This window comes from Strongylocentrotus purpuratus, unplaced genomic scaffold (assembly GCF_000002235.5).
Source record: "Strongylocentrotus purpuratus isolate Spur 01 unplaced genomic scaffold, Spur_5.0 spur5_scaffold_5, whole genome shotgun sequence".
Lineage (NCBI taxonomy): Eukaryota > Metazoa > Echinodermata > Echinoidea > Camarodonta > Strongylocentrotidae > Strongylocentrotus > Strongylocentrotus purpuratus.
Window position 1 is genome coordinate 31153928 of NW_022145611.1, and position 17080 is coordinate 31171007.

Sequence of the window (17080 nt, forward strand, 5' to 3'; positions counted from 1 at the left end):
ACTTCGAATGATGACGAACAAGAGGTAAACAAAAAACCTACTTCTACGATTCTTTTGATCCTATATTCTTTTTAATCCTACTTTATAGAACACGTGTATTTGTCATGATTTCGTTGCCTCTTAGAGGTACAAATTCTACAGGTGGATGTTTAATTAGATTTCTTGTTATAGATTCACCTTCCTTTCCGAACTTATACTTGCCACCTCACCGGGCTTAAATGGTACAACGAAAATATAATGGCATGCATCGATATATGTTGAATAACATCTAGCCTAAAAGTTTACAATTGTTGAAGTACATGTATGACCGTCATGATAAACAAAATTTGCTATGAAGCCGTCATCAACATCGTCATAGCAATGAAGTCGTCGTTATTATTGTTATCAGTATTTTTATCTTGCCATATTTTAATATCTTCAGCATGATCTCTGTAAAAAGATGACTTCATTAACACCACATTATAGGCATATAATAACGCTATGAGAGCATATACAGCTAATGCATTTAAAAGTATGTTTGAGTTGCACGAGTCCAGCCATACGAGCTTAAAACATATAGTTTACCATGATTGAGGCGGACTCTCATGTGTGCTTTTAGATGACTGAGCAGCCAATCGTACGCGGACTGTTAAATCCAGTCTTTCAATGCTGTTTGTCTCTACCTAATCTCTACAAATTAAATGCATTTGATGTGGTTCTCGGATTCTCATTTCGGAAACAGATCCATAATTTTGACTCAGGGGATATTTGTAAAGTACGGTTACATGTCAACCAGAAAATTACCATTTTCATTTACGTAGCGATTTCGAGAGCTTCAAAACACAACTCGGCTCTTAGCTTCTGCTTTTTGTAAGCGTTTTGTAATGAACAAAATATCCTGGTATTATAAGATAAAAGGATTGATTACAAAAATTGGGTACGACAAAACGACAGATATATTACTTTTGACGTCATGTTGGATTTAGGCCGTGATGAAAACTTTGACGTCGTGCTATCTTACAAAATCTCAATTTGAACCAGATTTAGAAAATATTGGATTACTCAATGAGGTGCATCGGCTGTAACATCTAGCATATATTATAAGGCCAGTTGGAAAGAGTACTGATCAGTTTTCATCATTAGCATTCGACGTCCATTTAAGTATCCATTAACCAAGCAGCTCATAGGGGAAAATGGTCTTCTAGTCATTATAGCTGCTCTCAACACGTATTGAAAACCATTAATCCACCACCTTGTTGTTATCTAAAAAAATTGTTTTAACAAAAAGAGAGCAAGTTTGTCGCTTTCAAGATCTATTAGTATATAATTGTACTACTACTACACGATACGGAATAGTCTAGTACGCCTTTTATCTCTTTTATCTTCTCTCTCTCCCTAATCTTCCTCGATATCATCTTTCTCTCTCTCTCTCTCTCTCTCTCTCTCCCTAATCTTCCTCGATATCATCTTTCTCTCTCTCTCTCTCTCTCTCTCTCTCTCCCTAATCTTCCTCGATATCATCTTTCTCTCTCTCTCTCTCTCTCTCTCTCTCCCTAATCTTCCTCGATATCATCTTTCTCTCTCTCTCTCTCTCTCTCTCTCTCTCTCTCCCTAATCTTCCTCGATATCATCTTTCTCTCTCTCTCTCTCTCTCTCTCTCTCCCTAATCTTCCTCGATATCATCTTTCTCTCTCTCTCTCCCTCTCTCTCCCTAATCTTCCTCGATATCATCTTTCTCTCTCTCTCTCTCTCTCTCTCTCCCTAATCTTCCTCGATATCATCTTTCTCTCTCTCTCTCTCTCTCTCTCTCTCTCTCTCCCTAATCTTCCTCGATATCATCTTTCTCTCTCTCTCTCTCTCTCTCTCTCTCCCTAATCTTCCTCGATATCATCTTTCTCTCTCTCTCTCTCTCTCTCTCTCTCTCCCTAATCTTCCTCGATATCATCTTTCTCTCTCTCTCTCTCTCTCTCTCTCTCCCTAATCTTCCTCGATATCATCTTTCTCTCTCTCTCTCTCTCTCTCTCTCTCTCCCTAATCTTCCTCGATATCATCTTTCTCTCTCTCTCTCTCTCTCTCTCTCTCCCTAATCTTCCTCGATATCATCTTTCTCTCTCTCTCTCTCTCTCTCTCTCTCTCTCTCTCTCTCTCCCTAATCTTCCTCGATATCATCTTTCTCTCTCTCTCTCTCTCTCTCTCTCCCTAATCTTCCTCGATATCATCTTTTTCTCTCTCTCTCTCTCTCTCTCTCTCCCTAATCTTCCTCGATATCATCTTTCTCTCTCTCTCTCTCTCTCTCTCTCTCTCTCTCTCTCTCCCTAATCTTCCTCGATATCATCTTTCTCTCTCTCTCTCTCTCTCTCTCTCTCCCTAATCTTCCTCGATATCATCTTTATCTCTCTCTCTCTCTCTCTCTCTCTCTCCCTAATCTTCCTCGATATCATCTTTCTCTCTCTCTCTCTCTCTCTCTCTCTCCCTAATCTTCCTCGATATCATCTTTCTCTCTCTCTCTCTCTCTCTCCCTAATCTTCCTCGATATCATCTTTCTCTCTCTCTCTCTCTCTCTTCCTTATCTTCCTCAATATCATTTTCTCTCTTCTCTCCCCTTCTCCCCTTCTCTGTGTATCTGTTTGCCCCCCCCTCTCTCTCCCACACACACACACACACGCACACTATACCCCCTTTTTTGTATCGCCTCCCTTCTAGATTTCACTTTCAATTTATCGCGTTTTCTATCTCTTTTCTTCTCTACATCTTTTGTTTTCGTTTTGTACTTGCTCTTCTTCCTGTTTATCACTCGTACCCTTCCTTTCTCTTACTACATCTCCCTCTCCCTCTCTTTCTCTCTCTCTCTCTCTCTCCCTTCCTCCCCTCTCCCTCCCTCACTCTAATTGGCGTTGTAAGTCTGCTTTTAACAAATGTATAAATATATTCAATAGCTTGCTATTTTTAAAATACACGTTTAATCACATGCTTGTTGAAGGTTAGCCATGGTAGCCAAACACTATTTATACATTCCCTGGCATTTGACAAATCCTCAATATGCCGTTTTCCGAGGCTTCCACAATACTGCTAACGTAATCCTACGCATATGACAACAGACGAGAACAATGGGCGTGTGGTTTATATCTTCATCATATATCTTTTCATTCATAATACATGGAGACCACGTGAGCGAGTCGTCAATCCTTAGCGTCCATGGTAACCATCGTTTTCGATGAGAAGTACTGTGCCGTTTCTATGCAAGTTGGCATCGTTGGTTTCCTCCTCCCGATGTCCATACATTGTTGTACACTTCACGGTCGAACAGTCAATTAATAGACTGATTGGTGTTTGTTGCACAAACGTAAAGCATGATATCTGTATTTTCATTAAAAAGTAAATGAGTCTGTAGTCTCTAGTGCATTATACTAGACAATGTTTGGATTAACCTTACTATTATTGAGAGGTTAATTTTCGTTCATGTATTTGATTTGTAGACAAATTATCGAAAAGTGGAAATTATTCCAAAACGAGTTCTACCTACGATATAAAAAAGCGAAATGTTGTTGGATTTGCTAATGGTATAGGCGGATATAGAACAAGGGAGGGGGTGAAGGGGCTGTGGATCCCTTTAGTATGAATTTAAAACCATAAAAATATTATCTCGGGAAAAACAATCATAATTCTTTGTTAGTAAGACTCTGTTAAAAAAGCAGCAGTAAAGCTTTGCTTAGTTTATGAAACTTTTGGAAGATGCAGTCCGATTTTCAAACTTTTTTCTCTAGAAGCAGGGAGTGGCTAAATGCTCTTTGAATATGGAATATCTTTGCACATTCGATTTGTGAAGCTTTTTTTCAGGGGGAGGGGGCATCTCTTCCCATGAGGTGTAATTTGTTTGTTAACCGACCGATACAAATCTTTCCCACGTTTAATATTTTTTTAATTGAACTCCCCCTTCTTCATTTTTCTATACCTGCTCTTTTCTCGAAATCTCAAATTATAAAAAATACCCCATAAATTAGTATGTGATTATTGCATTGTACACCTTTGGATGTATTTCAAAACTATTTTCCCCAACTAACAAAATAAATAAAGGTGGAAGATTAATAATCTCAGTTTCTCATACTGCTGAACGCTGACGCTTATACGGATGCAAAAGTAGTTATTGTAATACAACTATTTGCGTATTTCATACCCTCAGATAACAAAGGCTCGGATGAAAATTCTCAAAACATCGAAAGCAGTTGATATTCCATTCAACAATTTTTCATACCGATTTAACTATATTTCGTAAGCCTTCTAGTTCTATGATCCTCAGAGTTTTGGCTTCTTCATGAAAATATTGGCAACGCCAAATCATTAGGTAATAACAATCTCCTAAGAGGATATCTTTTTTCATCCAAATTGCGCATGCTGTCTGAAACGTAAACACCATCACCTCTTAGAGAATTGGGATTCATCGATTTTTGTGCTGTCCCGCGAGAACCTTGATGTCTCTGGTATCTAGTCCAAAGGAGAAAATGAAAATTGATACATTTTAGGAGAAGAAAAGTAGAAGATGAAGCAGAAATGTTAGACGAGGATGGAAGAGGACAAAAATAAAAGGATGCAACAGGAAGAGATGTAGAATAAAAGAAAGTTTGAAAAGTGCAAATTAATTGTTGATAATGAAGAATATGATGAAGAAATAAAGAGTAATAATGATATGATAGCAAATGACGTCAAGCTATAGGGAAAAAATGAAGAACGGTGATAAGTTGATGGAGAAGGCAAAAGACAAACGATGTGGTGTTGATTCAGACAGTAAAAAAAGAAAGAAAAGAAGGATGATGGTGATGATTGAGTCTTCTAAGAAGAACTTGAAGACACACCTCTTTGATAACTAAATGTTTATATCTATTTCTTTTCCTTAATTTTTTGTCTGTCATTACCATTAATTTGTCATGTAAAACACATTGAGCATTTTTGTATTGGATTTTACGCTATAGTAAAATAAATTATGTATGTAACTATTTATGCATTTGATGATGACGACGACGAGAAATGGTGGGAATGACGATGATGGAGGTGATGATACTGATAGTAGTTGAAGTCCCCATAGACATATCGATGAATAAGTCAGAGTCCGTATTTGTGCGAGTTATCAGAATATTTATTCATTGATGATTCATGTGCTTGAGCGAGATCTATGCCAGGATGTCTATGAAATTAGAGCCTAGGGAACAGACGTTGAAAGAGGGTAACGACCGAAGATAACACATGAAAGAAATAAAACATAAATTTAAATCATATCTATGAAAAAAAGGAATGAGGAATATATAACGCTAAATATAGCACCTTGGTAACTGTAGTGGCCGCAAGGGGGTATAAAAACAGACAATCACAAGCGATAGGACATTGAATATTTTCGTCAGAAACTCGTGTTTCTTTTTTTTTTGTATATAATTAAACTTATCTGGTACTTCTGATATCGAGCACAAAGAGATATGTTTTGTATTATAATATTCGTAGAATGTTGTACATTGATTTGTTTGTTTTACATTCTCTATCAGATCTCGTGTATTTTCATGTTACATGTGGTTTCTTTCTTACATTCCGAAGATGATACAATATGTTCTCATAATCGGGACACCTACGAATGTTATGTTTTTTGGAAACCACGACTGAAACGTAGAAAATCTTTCCCTATCCGGACGATTACCCCCTATAGACAATCATTCCTGATATCTACTTTTATTACTACTAGTTTTATTCGGGAAAGTGGTCCTTCTTATAGTTTTCTAGGTGCTGTTGTCTAGATGCTTAGTTTGTAGGACATTATATGGATAGTTCCCAGTATGAAGTTGTCCCCAGCAGGCGCGGATCCAGGATTTCTTAGGGGGGGGGGCCCAAATTTGAAATTATGCGAGCCAAATATTGGTACGTTATGGTGACCAACAGTGACGTAATGCGGGGGGGGGGGCGAGTTTCCCCCTCCCAGGCTTTGACGTTTCATTATATTATTAGAGAAAGAAGACGATTCGTTGTACCGTTCTCGAAAATAATTCTCGTCTGAATTTAGTTTTTCTCCTCCCGCGCGATGCTTAGTTTGTAGGACATTATATGGATAGTTCCCAGTATGAAGTTGTCCCCAGCAGGCGCGGATCCAGGATTTCTTAGGGGGGGGGGGGCCCAAATTTGAAATTATGCGAGCCAAATATTGGTACGTTATGGTGACCAACAGTGACGTAATGCGGGGGGGGGCGAGTTTCCCCCTCCCAGGCTTTGACGTTTCATTATATTATTAGAGAAAGAAGACGATTCGTTGTACCGTTCTCGAAAATAATTCTCGTCTGAATTTAGTTTTTCTCCTCCCGCGCGAAGCGCGGAAAATTTTACGATTTATTAAATTATTAGAGAAAGAAGACGATTCGTTGTACAGTTCTCGACTCTTAATCCTTGTCTAAATTCAGCCCCCCTCCCCCTCCTGCGCGAAGCGCGGAAGCTTTGACGTTTTATTAAACTATTAAAGAAAGAAGACGATTCGTTGTACCATTCTCGACCCTTTATCCTCGTCTGATTTCAGTCCCCCCCCCTCCCGCGCGAAGCGCGGAAGCTTTTGATCTTCATTTAATCATTAGAGAAGAAGACGATTCGTTGTACAGTTCTCGACTCTTAATCCTTGTCTAAATTCAGTTCCTCCCCCTCCCCCTCCTGCACGAAGCGCGGAAGCTTTGACGTTTTATTAAACTATTAAAGAAAGAAGACGATTCGTTGTACCGTTCTCGACCCTTTATCCTCGTCTGATTTCAGTTCCCCCCCCCCCCTTCCGCGCGAAGCGCGGAAGCTTTTAATCTTCATTTAATCATTAGAGAAGAAGACGATTCGTTGTACAGTTCTCGACTCTTAATCCTTGTCTAAATTCAGTTCCTTTCCCTCTCCTGCGCGAAGCGCGGAAGCTTCTACGTTTCATTAAATCATTAGAGAAAGAAGACGATTTGTTGTACAGTTCTCGACTCTTAATCCTCGTCTGAATTCAGTTCCCCCCCCCCCCCCCCCTCCCGTGCGAAGCGCGGAAGCTTTTACGTTTCATTTAATCTTTAGAGAAGAAGACGATTCATTGTACCGTTCTCGAAAAATAATCCTCATCGGAATTTAGTTCCCCCTCCATCCCGCGCGAAGCGCATAAGCTTTTACGTTTCATCAAATAATTAAAGATTCGTATTACCGTTCTCGCCTCTGAATCCTCGTCTCAATTCAGTCCCCCCCCCCCCCCCCCCTCCTCCCCTCCTGCGCGAGGCTTTGACGTTTTATTATTAGAGAAAGAAAACGATGCGTTGTACCGTTTTCTATACTCTTTAATCCTTGTCTGAATTTCAAAGAGGTGGGGTCGAGGCGGCGGAGCCGGCCCCGGAAGCTCAGGGTTTTAGGCGTTTAATTAAGGTCAGATGAGCATATTTTTGTGTATACCTTATTATTTTGTGACACTGGCAAGTCACTATTTGGCGTGGGATCCAGGGGGCAGAGCCCCCAAAAATCAGGGGTTTTAGGCATTAAATTACCGTCAGATGATCATCTAAGGGCCCGCCGTAGGGCCCTAGATGGAATCCAGGGGCAAAGCCCCCGGAAGCTTAGGGGTTTTAGGCATTTAATCACGGTCAGATGAGCATATTTTGATGCCTCGAGGCTCTCGATCCCCGCCGTACCTCGGGCCCTGACATGTAGGAATCTCAAGAATCATATTTTTTGCCTGGTTGTAAATTTAGGAATTTTTTTATTTTCCAACAAACACATACAAACGTATAATTTACTAAAAAGTGAAGAAAAATTTCGGAAATTATGTCATTTCAGCATTATTTGTAATACACCGTTGTGGAATCAGAAATAAACCACGTTTGAATTTGAAACCCCCCAAGCCCTCCCCCCCCCTCTATCAGTACGCCAGTATCTCCTCTTTTCCTTTTTTTTTCTTTCCCTTTCCTTCCCTCTCTCTTATTTTTTTTTGATTGGGGGGGGGGGGGGGGGGTTAAGAGCCTGGGAGGCAAGGCCCTTTCGGCCCCCCCCCCCCGATCTCCTTCTTCCCCCTTTACTTTTCTTCTTCCTCTTCTTTCTTTCCCTTTTTTCCTTTTTCCCTTTCTCCCTTCTTTTCCTTCTTCTCTCTCTTTTTTTTTTTTTTTTTTTTTGCGGGGGGGGGGGCCAAGGCCCGCTCGGCCCCCCCCTGGATCCGCGCCTGGTCCCCGGGATAGTTGTTCGGGGATAGTAGTCCGGGTGTAGTTGTCCAGGTTGGTAGTGCTGTAGGGGGAACCGTCATCTCCGCAACAAAAAATCTCCGCAACACGATTACACGATATTTTGTTTGGATTACACGGTTTACACGATTCACCTGAATCAAACTGTGTAATCGTGTAAATTTACACGATTGAAGACTGTCGCTCTGAATCGTGTAATCGTGTAAATAGTTAGAATGGTTATATGGGCATTGGAAGGATGATTCGACCAGCTGTAACAATCTGTTAATCGTGTTCTTGCTTTCACCACTCGCTTAAACCAAGTAATTGCTTTTTACACCACTTGCCTATATCAGGTAATTACTGTACTTTATATTCGTCTATAAACCTCATCACTTTCTACTAACCTGCACCATGAGACAAGGTAGGAAAACGTCAGAACGAAGAAGACATGATAGATGAAAAGTACAGGGAAAAAGATAGCTACGAGGAGAAGGGAACACATGAAAGGAAAATGAGGGTTGAAATGGCACGATAAAGATAAGAAGAAAAACTATGCAAGAGAGAAAAAAGGAAAAGGAAAAAAAAAGTTGATCGGAAGAAAAGAAGGGCGAAACATAGTGAAAGAAATAGAAATGAGAAGTAGAAAGGCTTTGAAACGCCGGAGAGGAAAAGAGAAAAAATAAAAAGATAAGAGTGGAACACAATGAAAGAAAGAGAGGCGAGAAAGATAGAGAGGGCCGTGGAAAGATATTGAGAGAAAGAGAGAGAGAGAGAGAGAGAGAGTGAGAAAGAGAGAGAGAGAGAGAGAGAGAGAGAGAGAGGGATGAAAAAAGCATTAGTTAAAAGAAAAGGGCACTGATCAGATTTTAATAGGGCATTAATCGGAGTTGATGGGGGCATTTATCAAAAGTGAAGAGGGGCACTTCTCGTACCTAAAGAGGGATAATACTTAATTGAGATTAAAAAGGACACTTATGAGAATGGAAAATGGACACTTATTGCAAAGGAAAATAGGAACTCGTCGAAGGAAAAGGGGCGCGTGTCAAAAAATAACAATAGATGAAAGTGTCAAAATGAAAGGGGCACTTGTCAGAGTTGAAAAGGGGAAGGGGCACTTTTACAAATGAATACGGGCACTTGTCAAATTAAAATGGGGACTTTTCCTACGTATAAAGGGGCACTTTTGGGATTCTTGAAAAAGTGGGGGGTGGGCACTGTACCGCTGTAGCCAATTGGTCATTCACTTATTATAATCATTCTCGTCTTGCTACTGCTTCCTGTACTCTGTAGCCAGTGGCTTTGATCCGAACGTAATACCTATTGTTCAGGAGATCCTATGTTCAATGGGAATCCCCCTGAACAATAGGTATTATGTAAGCATTTCTGTCTGTCGCTAGGGCAACGCCCCCGGCGAGGGTCAATGGCAAGCCACATTCAGAGTACGGCAGGCACGGATCCAGGATTTCTTAGGGGGGGGGGGAGGCCCAAATTTGAAATTATGCGAGCCAAATATTGGTACGTAATGGTGACCAGCAGTAACGGAATTAGGGGTGGGTGGATGCAGGGAAGGGCGAGTTTTTCCCCTCCTTCCTCCGCGAAGCGCGGAAGCTTTGATATTTCAATAAATTAATAGAGAAAGAGGACGATTCGTTGTACCATTCCAAAAAATAATCCTCGTCTGAATTATGTTTACCCCCATCCCGCGAGAAGCGCGAAAGCTTTTACGTTTCATTAAATAATTAGAGAAAGAAGACGAGTCGTTGTACCGTTCTCGACTCTTAATCCTTGTCTAAATTCAGTTTCCCCCTCCCAACCCCCCCAAGCTTCGACGTTTCATTAAATTATTAGAGAAAGAAGACGATTCGTTGTGTCGTTATCGACTCTTATTCTTCGTCCAAATTCAGTTTCCTCAAGCTTTTACGTTTCATTTAATCACTAGAGAAAGAAAACGATTCGTTGTACCGTTCTCGACTCTTAATCCTTGTCTAAATTCAGTTCCCCCCTGACTCCTGCGCGAAGCGCGGAAGCTTCGACGTTTCATTAAATCATTAGCGAAAGAAGACGATTCGTTGCACCGTGCTCGACTCTTAATCCTTGTCTAAATTCAGTTTCTCATTTGAAATTATGCGAGCCAAATATTGGTACGTAATGGTGACCAGCAGTAACGGAATTAGGGGTGGGTGGATGCAGGGAGGGGCGAGTTTTTCCCCTCCTTCCTCCGCGAAGCGCGGAAGCTTTGACATTACAATAAATTAATAGAGAAAGAAGACGATTCGTTGCACCGTGCTCGACTCTTAATCCTTGTCTAAATTCAGTTTCTCGCTCCCGCGCGAAGCGCGGAAGCTTCGACGTTTCATTAAATCATTAGCGAAAGAAGACGATTCGTTGTACCGTTATGACTTTTTATCCTCGTCTAAATTCAGTTCCCCCTCGAAGCGCGGAAACATTTTACGTTTCATTAAATCATTAGAGAAAGAAGACGATTCGTTGTACCGTTATGACTTTTAATCCTTGTCCAAATTCAGTTTCTCCCTCCCGCGCTTCGACGGAAGCTTCGACGTTTCATTAAATCATTAGCGAAAGAAGACGATTCGTTGTACCGTTATGACTTTTAATCCTTGTCTAAATTCAGTTCCCCCCCCCCCCCGATCCCACGCGAAGCACGGAAGATTTTACGTTTCATTAACTAATAAGAGAAAGAAGACGATTCATTGTACCGTTCTCGACTCTTAATCCTTGTCTAAATTCAGTTCCCCCCCCCCCCCCCCCCTGACTCCCGCGCAAAGCGCGGAAGCTTCGACGTTTCATTAAAATATTAGGGAAAGAAGACGATTCGTTGTACCGTCCTCGACTCTTAATCCTTGTCTAAATTCAGTTTCTCCCTCCCGCGCGAAGCGCGGAAGCTTCGACGTTTCATTATATCATTAGCGTAAGAAGACGATTCGTTTTACCGTTATGACTTTTAATCCTCGTCTAAATTCAGTTCCCCCTCGAAGCGCAGAAACATTTTACGTTTCATTAAATCATTAGAGAAAGAAGACGATTCGTTGTACCGTTATGACTTTTAATCCTTGCTAAATTCAGTTTCTCCCTCCCGCGCGAAGCGCGGAAGCTTCGACGTTTCATTAAATCATTAGCGAAAGAAGACGATTCGTTGTACCGTTATGACTTTTAATCCTCGTCTAAATTCAGTTACCCCCCACCCGCGCGAAGCGCGGAAGCTTTTACTTTTCATTGAATCATTAGCGAAAGAAGACGATCGTTGTGTACCGTTATGATTTTTAATCCTCGTCTAATTTCAGTTTCCCCCTTCCCGCGCGAAGCGCGGAAGCTTTTACGTTTCATTAAGTCATTATTTAAAATTTATATTTATATGGAAGACTTAAGAAGACAACTGTTTACAGTCCAACTAAGGGTGTAGAGCATGCCGTGTAGACTAAAATGTGCAATGTTGTTCAATTTCTGAATTCTTTGTTTAAAAAACTTGCTTGCTGTCAATAGTGTATACATTTTTTATACATTTCAAATGTCTAGTCCGGTTAAAAATAGCACGTAATGATTTCATTATTTGACACGTACTTCACAATTATTTATCTTATCGATAAGCGAAACGATTTGCTTTAGTATCATATAACAAATATAACAGTAATGACAAGTATGGTTTTCCTGAAAATTGCATTATACTGTATTATAATGTATATTCATCGTTATGGAAAATGTTGTATAATATACAACAATGGGCATAACATTTTCCAGACCAATGATTTGATTACGTTTAATATTGAAGCTGTTGCCCTTTGTATATACATGAACTTGAAATAATAAGTAGCCTTGAAAGTGTCGCAATATATCATGTGTGAGTGAGCTTGAAGTTTAATGGTGTAGGTTTGTGTGAGGTTTGGTGTAGGTTTGAGTGATGTTATCGTACAACTTAACAATATCAATCTTCTGTTCTCCTAAATAAGCCTGGGAAACTTTAAAATTGCATTACAATGTGAATTCATTGTCAGTGAAAATGTAATACAATACACAACAATGTGCAAATAATTGTTTCCAGACCAATGATTTAAGTAAGAAGAACTTACATTTTATATTAAAACTGTTGCCGTTGTATATACATCAGGCGCGGATCCAGGGATTTCTTAGGGGGGGGGGGGCAAAATTGGAAATTATGCGAGCCAAATATTGGTTCGTAATGGTGACTAGCAGTGACGTAATTGGGGGTTGGTGGGTGCAGGGAGGGGCGAGTTTCCCCTCCCTCCTCCGCGAAACGCGGAAGCTTTTACGTTTCATTGAATTATTATAGAAAGAAGACGATTCGTTGTACCGTTCTCGAAAATTATCCTCGTCTGAATTCAGTTCCCCTCCCCTTTCCCGCGCAAAGCGCGGAAGCTTTGACGTTTCATTAATTCATTAGAGAAAGAAGACGATTCGTTGTACCGTTCTCGACTCTTAATCCTTGTCTGAATTTCAAAAATGTTCTTTGTCTATTCCCTTTTCTTTCTACGTCCTCTTCCTTTTCACTCCTCTCTTGTTTTGGCCGACGTTTATGGGGGGACCACCCCACCGCCCCCTGGCTACGCGCCTGCGGTCAGATGAACATATGTTGATACCTTGTCCGCCCCGGAAGCTCAGGGGTTTAAGGTTTTAATTTACGGTCAGATTAGCATTCAGGGGTCCGCCTTAGGGCCCTAGGCGGGGTCCAGGGGGCAGAGCCCCGGAAGTTCAGGAGTTTTAGGCATTTAATTACGGTCAGATGAGCATTATTTTGATACCTAATTGTCACAGTGGCAGGCCACTAATTGGCTTGGGGTTCAGGGGGCGGAGCCTCGGAATCCCAAGGGTTTTAGGCACTCAATTAAGATAAGATGAGTATCAAGGGGCCCGTCTAAGGGCTCTTGGTTGGGTCCAGGGGGCAGAGCCCCCGTAAGCTCAGGGGTTTTAGGCATTTAATTACGGTCAGATGAGCATTTTTGATACCTTATTATTTGTGACACTGGCAGGACACTATTTGGCGTGGGGTCCTGGGGGCAGAGCCCCCAGAAATCAGGGGTTTTAGGCATTAAATGACCGTCAGATGAGCATCTAAGGGCCCGCCTTACGGCCCTGGGTGGAATCCAGGGGGCAGAGCCCTTGGGGTTTTAGGCATTTAATCATGGTCAGAGGGGCATATTTTGATACCCTATTATAATGTGACACTGGCAGGGGGGGGGCTCGAGGATCCCGATCCCCGCCGTTCCGCCCTGATATGTAGGCATCTCAAGAAGCATTTTCTTGCCTGGCTGTAAATTTAGGAATTTGTCATTTTCCAACAAACGCATAAAGTGAGGAAAAATCTCGGAAAATTATCTCATTTTGGCATTATTTGTAAACCACCGTTATGGAATTAGAAATAAACCACGTTTGAATTCTATTTCTCCAAAGCCCCCCCCCCCCCGATCTACACCTTGGTGGCGGGAAAATTGCATATGATATCCCTTACCTTTCTTCATTCTCTTTTTTTTCCCTCTCTCAGTTCAGTTCAGTTCAGTTTATTTTATTTTTGCACGGCACCAACTTCAGCCAAAGGCTGTTCTTCTGTTGGTCCGTGCGCAATATAAAAATTACATGTACAATTATAAGATAACACATATTATCATAACATATGAAATATTAAAAAACAAAAATAAAAAACAAAAACAAGAACATAAGTATACAAAGAAAAATGAAAATTTACAAACCAAGATACTACTACCCAGCCCCCCCCCCCCCCGTCGGCAGTTATTCTTTCCAAACAGCGTATATTTTAGATTTTATAGTTATATAATATATATTTAAGTGAACAAAATATAAAATTAATATTTATATTACCTTGATTTAAATACAGAGAAAGACATATTTTTAACGTTCATAGGTAGCTGATTCCAAGATTTAATGCCTCTATAACATAAGCCCCTTTTCTTAAAATTCGTATGTGGTTTTGGCAGTTCTAAGGTTTTATGAGCATTTCTCAAGCTATAATGATATTCTTTAATAACAAAGTACTTTCTAAACCCACCATATATCATTCCATGCACTATTTTATACAAAATACATAGAACATGTTCATCTCTCCGTTTTGATAGATTTTCTATTTTCAGACAAAGAAATAAATCTCGGCTTGGGAACCTCCATTCAACTTGAAGTACCACCCGGAATGTCCTATTCTGCAGCTTTTGCAAACTGTCTAAATTTCCTTTTCCGGTATTCCCCCAAATTGCACTACAGTAATCAAACTTACATTGTATTACTGATTTATAAAATATTAGTGCAGTTTGCTCTGTAACATATGGTCTAATTCTTTTTAACAAATATATATCTTTTAATACCTTCTTACTTAAATATTCAATATGTTTACCCCAATCCAAATGTTCATCAATAACTATTCCAAGATACTTACAGTGGGTTACACGTTTGAGAGGAACATTTTGTATGTAAACATCTGGCACTATAATATTTTTTAGCCGTTTCTTCGTTCCGATAAAAAGTAATTCACATTTTGGTACATTTAAAGCAAGTCTGTTCCTTTTTAACCAAATATCAATAAGTAATAAGTCTGCATTTAATGATTCGGTAAGAGTTTGATGATTTGCACTAGCGTTATATAGACACGTATCATCAGCATATAAAGATATTTTACATGTTTTCAGACATAAAGGCATATCATTAATAAATAGGATAAATAACAATGGGCCAATATTTGACCCCTGCGGTATTCCACATTGCATCTTTTGTGAATTGGAATGAACCCCATTTACACAAGTGTATTGCATGCGATTGGCTAAGTAGCTACTAAACCACTGTAATGACATTACATTCAAGCCAATAAGCCGTAGCTTATTTAAAAGAATTGAGTGGTCTACTGTATCAAACGCCTTTTTTAAGTCAAGGGTCACCACGCCTACAAGATTACCTTTATCTAAACTATCAAGCCAGTCTTCCGTGACGTTCAATAGAGATGTCATTGTAGAGTGTTTCGGGCGAAAACCTGACTGATTGCAACTTATAATTCCGTTCTGATCCATATAACCGTAAAGTTGATCAAATACCAATTTTTCAACAATTTTAGCTATCGCCGGAAGAATTGATATTGGTCTATAATTGTTCATATCAGACTTTTTTCCTGATTTAAAAACTGGAGTAACACGAGACATTTTCCATTGTAGAGGGACAACACCTTGCTCAAAAGACAAATTTATGATATATGTTAAAGGCTTGAGAATATAAGTCATTACAATTTTCCAAAATTCAGCTGGTACATTATCTGGACCACAGGCCTTCTTATCTTTTAAATTCTTAATAACATTTAAAACTTGTTCTTCATTAACTAGATCAAAATGGAATCCATCTCCAGGTACAACAGTATGCATAACAGGGTTTGAATCGTTTTGACCATGATCATCAAGGGTCACAATACTTTCCTGAACTGTTTGCCCAATATTTATAAAATGACAATTAAAACAATCAGCAATTTCTATTTTATCATCAATCATATTATTTTCTATTTCAATGTGGGATATTTTCACAGAATTATGTTTTTGTGGCATTAAGCATTTCAACGATTTCCATATATCTCCTGATTTACCATTACTTTCATTGATACTACGAGTGATGTAATTTTTCTTTGCTTGACGGATACATGCAGTAACCTTATTTCGTAATTCTCTATATCTTTTCCAATCCTCAGAATCACCAGTTTGTTTCGCTTTTTTCTTTTGATCATTTCTTTGTCTTATCAATAATAATACATCGTTATTAATCCAAGGAGACTCTTTTTTCTTAATTCTCTTTTTGCGCACGGGTGCGTGTTTGTCAAGTATACTTAAAAGTGTCTTTTCAAAACAATCATACGCCTCTATTACACTGTTCATGTTTTGTATTACTTCCCACGATAAAGCAGCAACGTCTTCCTTTAATTTTTCAACATCAACCTTTTTCATGTTTCTCCCTACTTTGTGCCTATGTTCATTTTGTTTACACCCTTTTGTTTTCCCCAATGTACAATAAACAAGATAGTGATCACTGAGTGATATTTCAATAACACTTGCTTGTCCAATTTTATCACGTTCATTTGTCCATATCAAATCAATAATTGACGAAGTATTATGTGTAACTCTAGTCGGGGAAGTAATACACTGATTGAAATTATACCTTTCCATTATTTGACACAAATGTTTCGTATAAGGAGCTTTATCTGTTTTCAAAAGATCACAATTCATGTCACCCAGAATAATACATTCACTGTTCAATACATCAATTTTCTCTAACAACGTCTCAAATGATTGAAGAATGGCAAGATTTGAGTTTGGCGGTCTGTACCAGTTAACAATAATAACAGGGCGAGAGTATGGTCGTTTGATCTCTATAACGACTGTTTCCAAATTTTCAACAGAAAAATCAGACCTAGCAATGTAATTAATGTCTTCTCTTACATAAGTAGCAACACCTCCTCCTGCTCTGTTTCTATCTTTTCGTTCAATATTATATCCATCACAAGAAATTTCTGAATCATCAAAGAAATCAGAAAGGTGAGTTTCACTTAAGGTTAATACATCTATATTGGTTCGTTTCAATAAAATGCGGATTTCATCAATGTTTTTAGTTAAAGACGCACAATTCAAATGGGCTATTTTAAAACCGTTACAATTATTAAGTGTCAGGAATTGTTCTTCAATAATCGACTTTTCTCCTGTATCATCGAGTTCAATAAAATGACGAGTACCAGGTGAGTCATTTACGATATGTGGTGATTCTCTTGTATTAGGTATATCGTCTTTACTTTGTCTGATGTTAGCACGACTGGCCATCATTAATTATGGTATGAAGAAATAAACTAAACTGTAGCTCTTACAAAGATTCAACATGACGGAGATCTCTGATGGGGATTACCTTGT

At 39.4% G+C, this 17080-nt stretch overlaps 1 protein-coding gene across 1 annotated transcript in view; it reads left to right on the forward strand.

Moving 5' to 3' along the window:
- The window catches only part of LOC115929614, a 34618-nt gene that overhangs the window by 482 nt on the left and 17056 nt on the right, over positions 1 to 17080 (forward strand). The window contains exon 1 of the mRNA XM_030999169.1: positions 1 to 24. This exon is cut by the window's left edge and continues 482 nt beyond it. Coding sequence (XP_030855029.1) covers positions 1 to 24 — 24 coding nt within the window. The remainder of the gene's footprint in view (positions 25 to 17080) is intronic.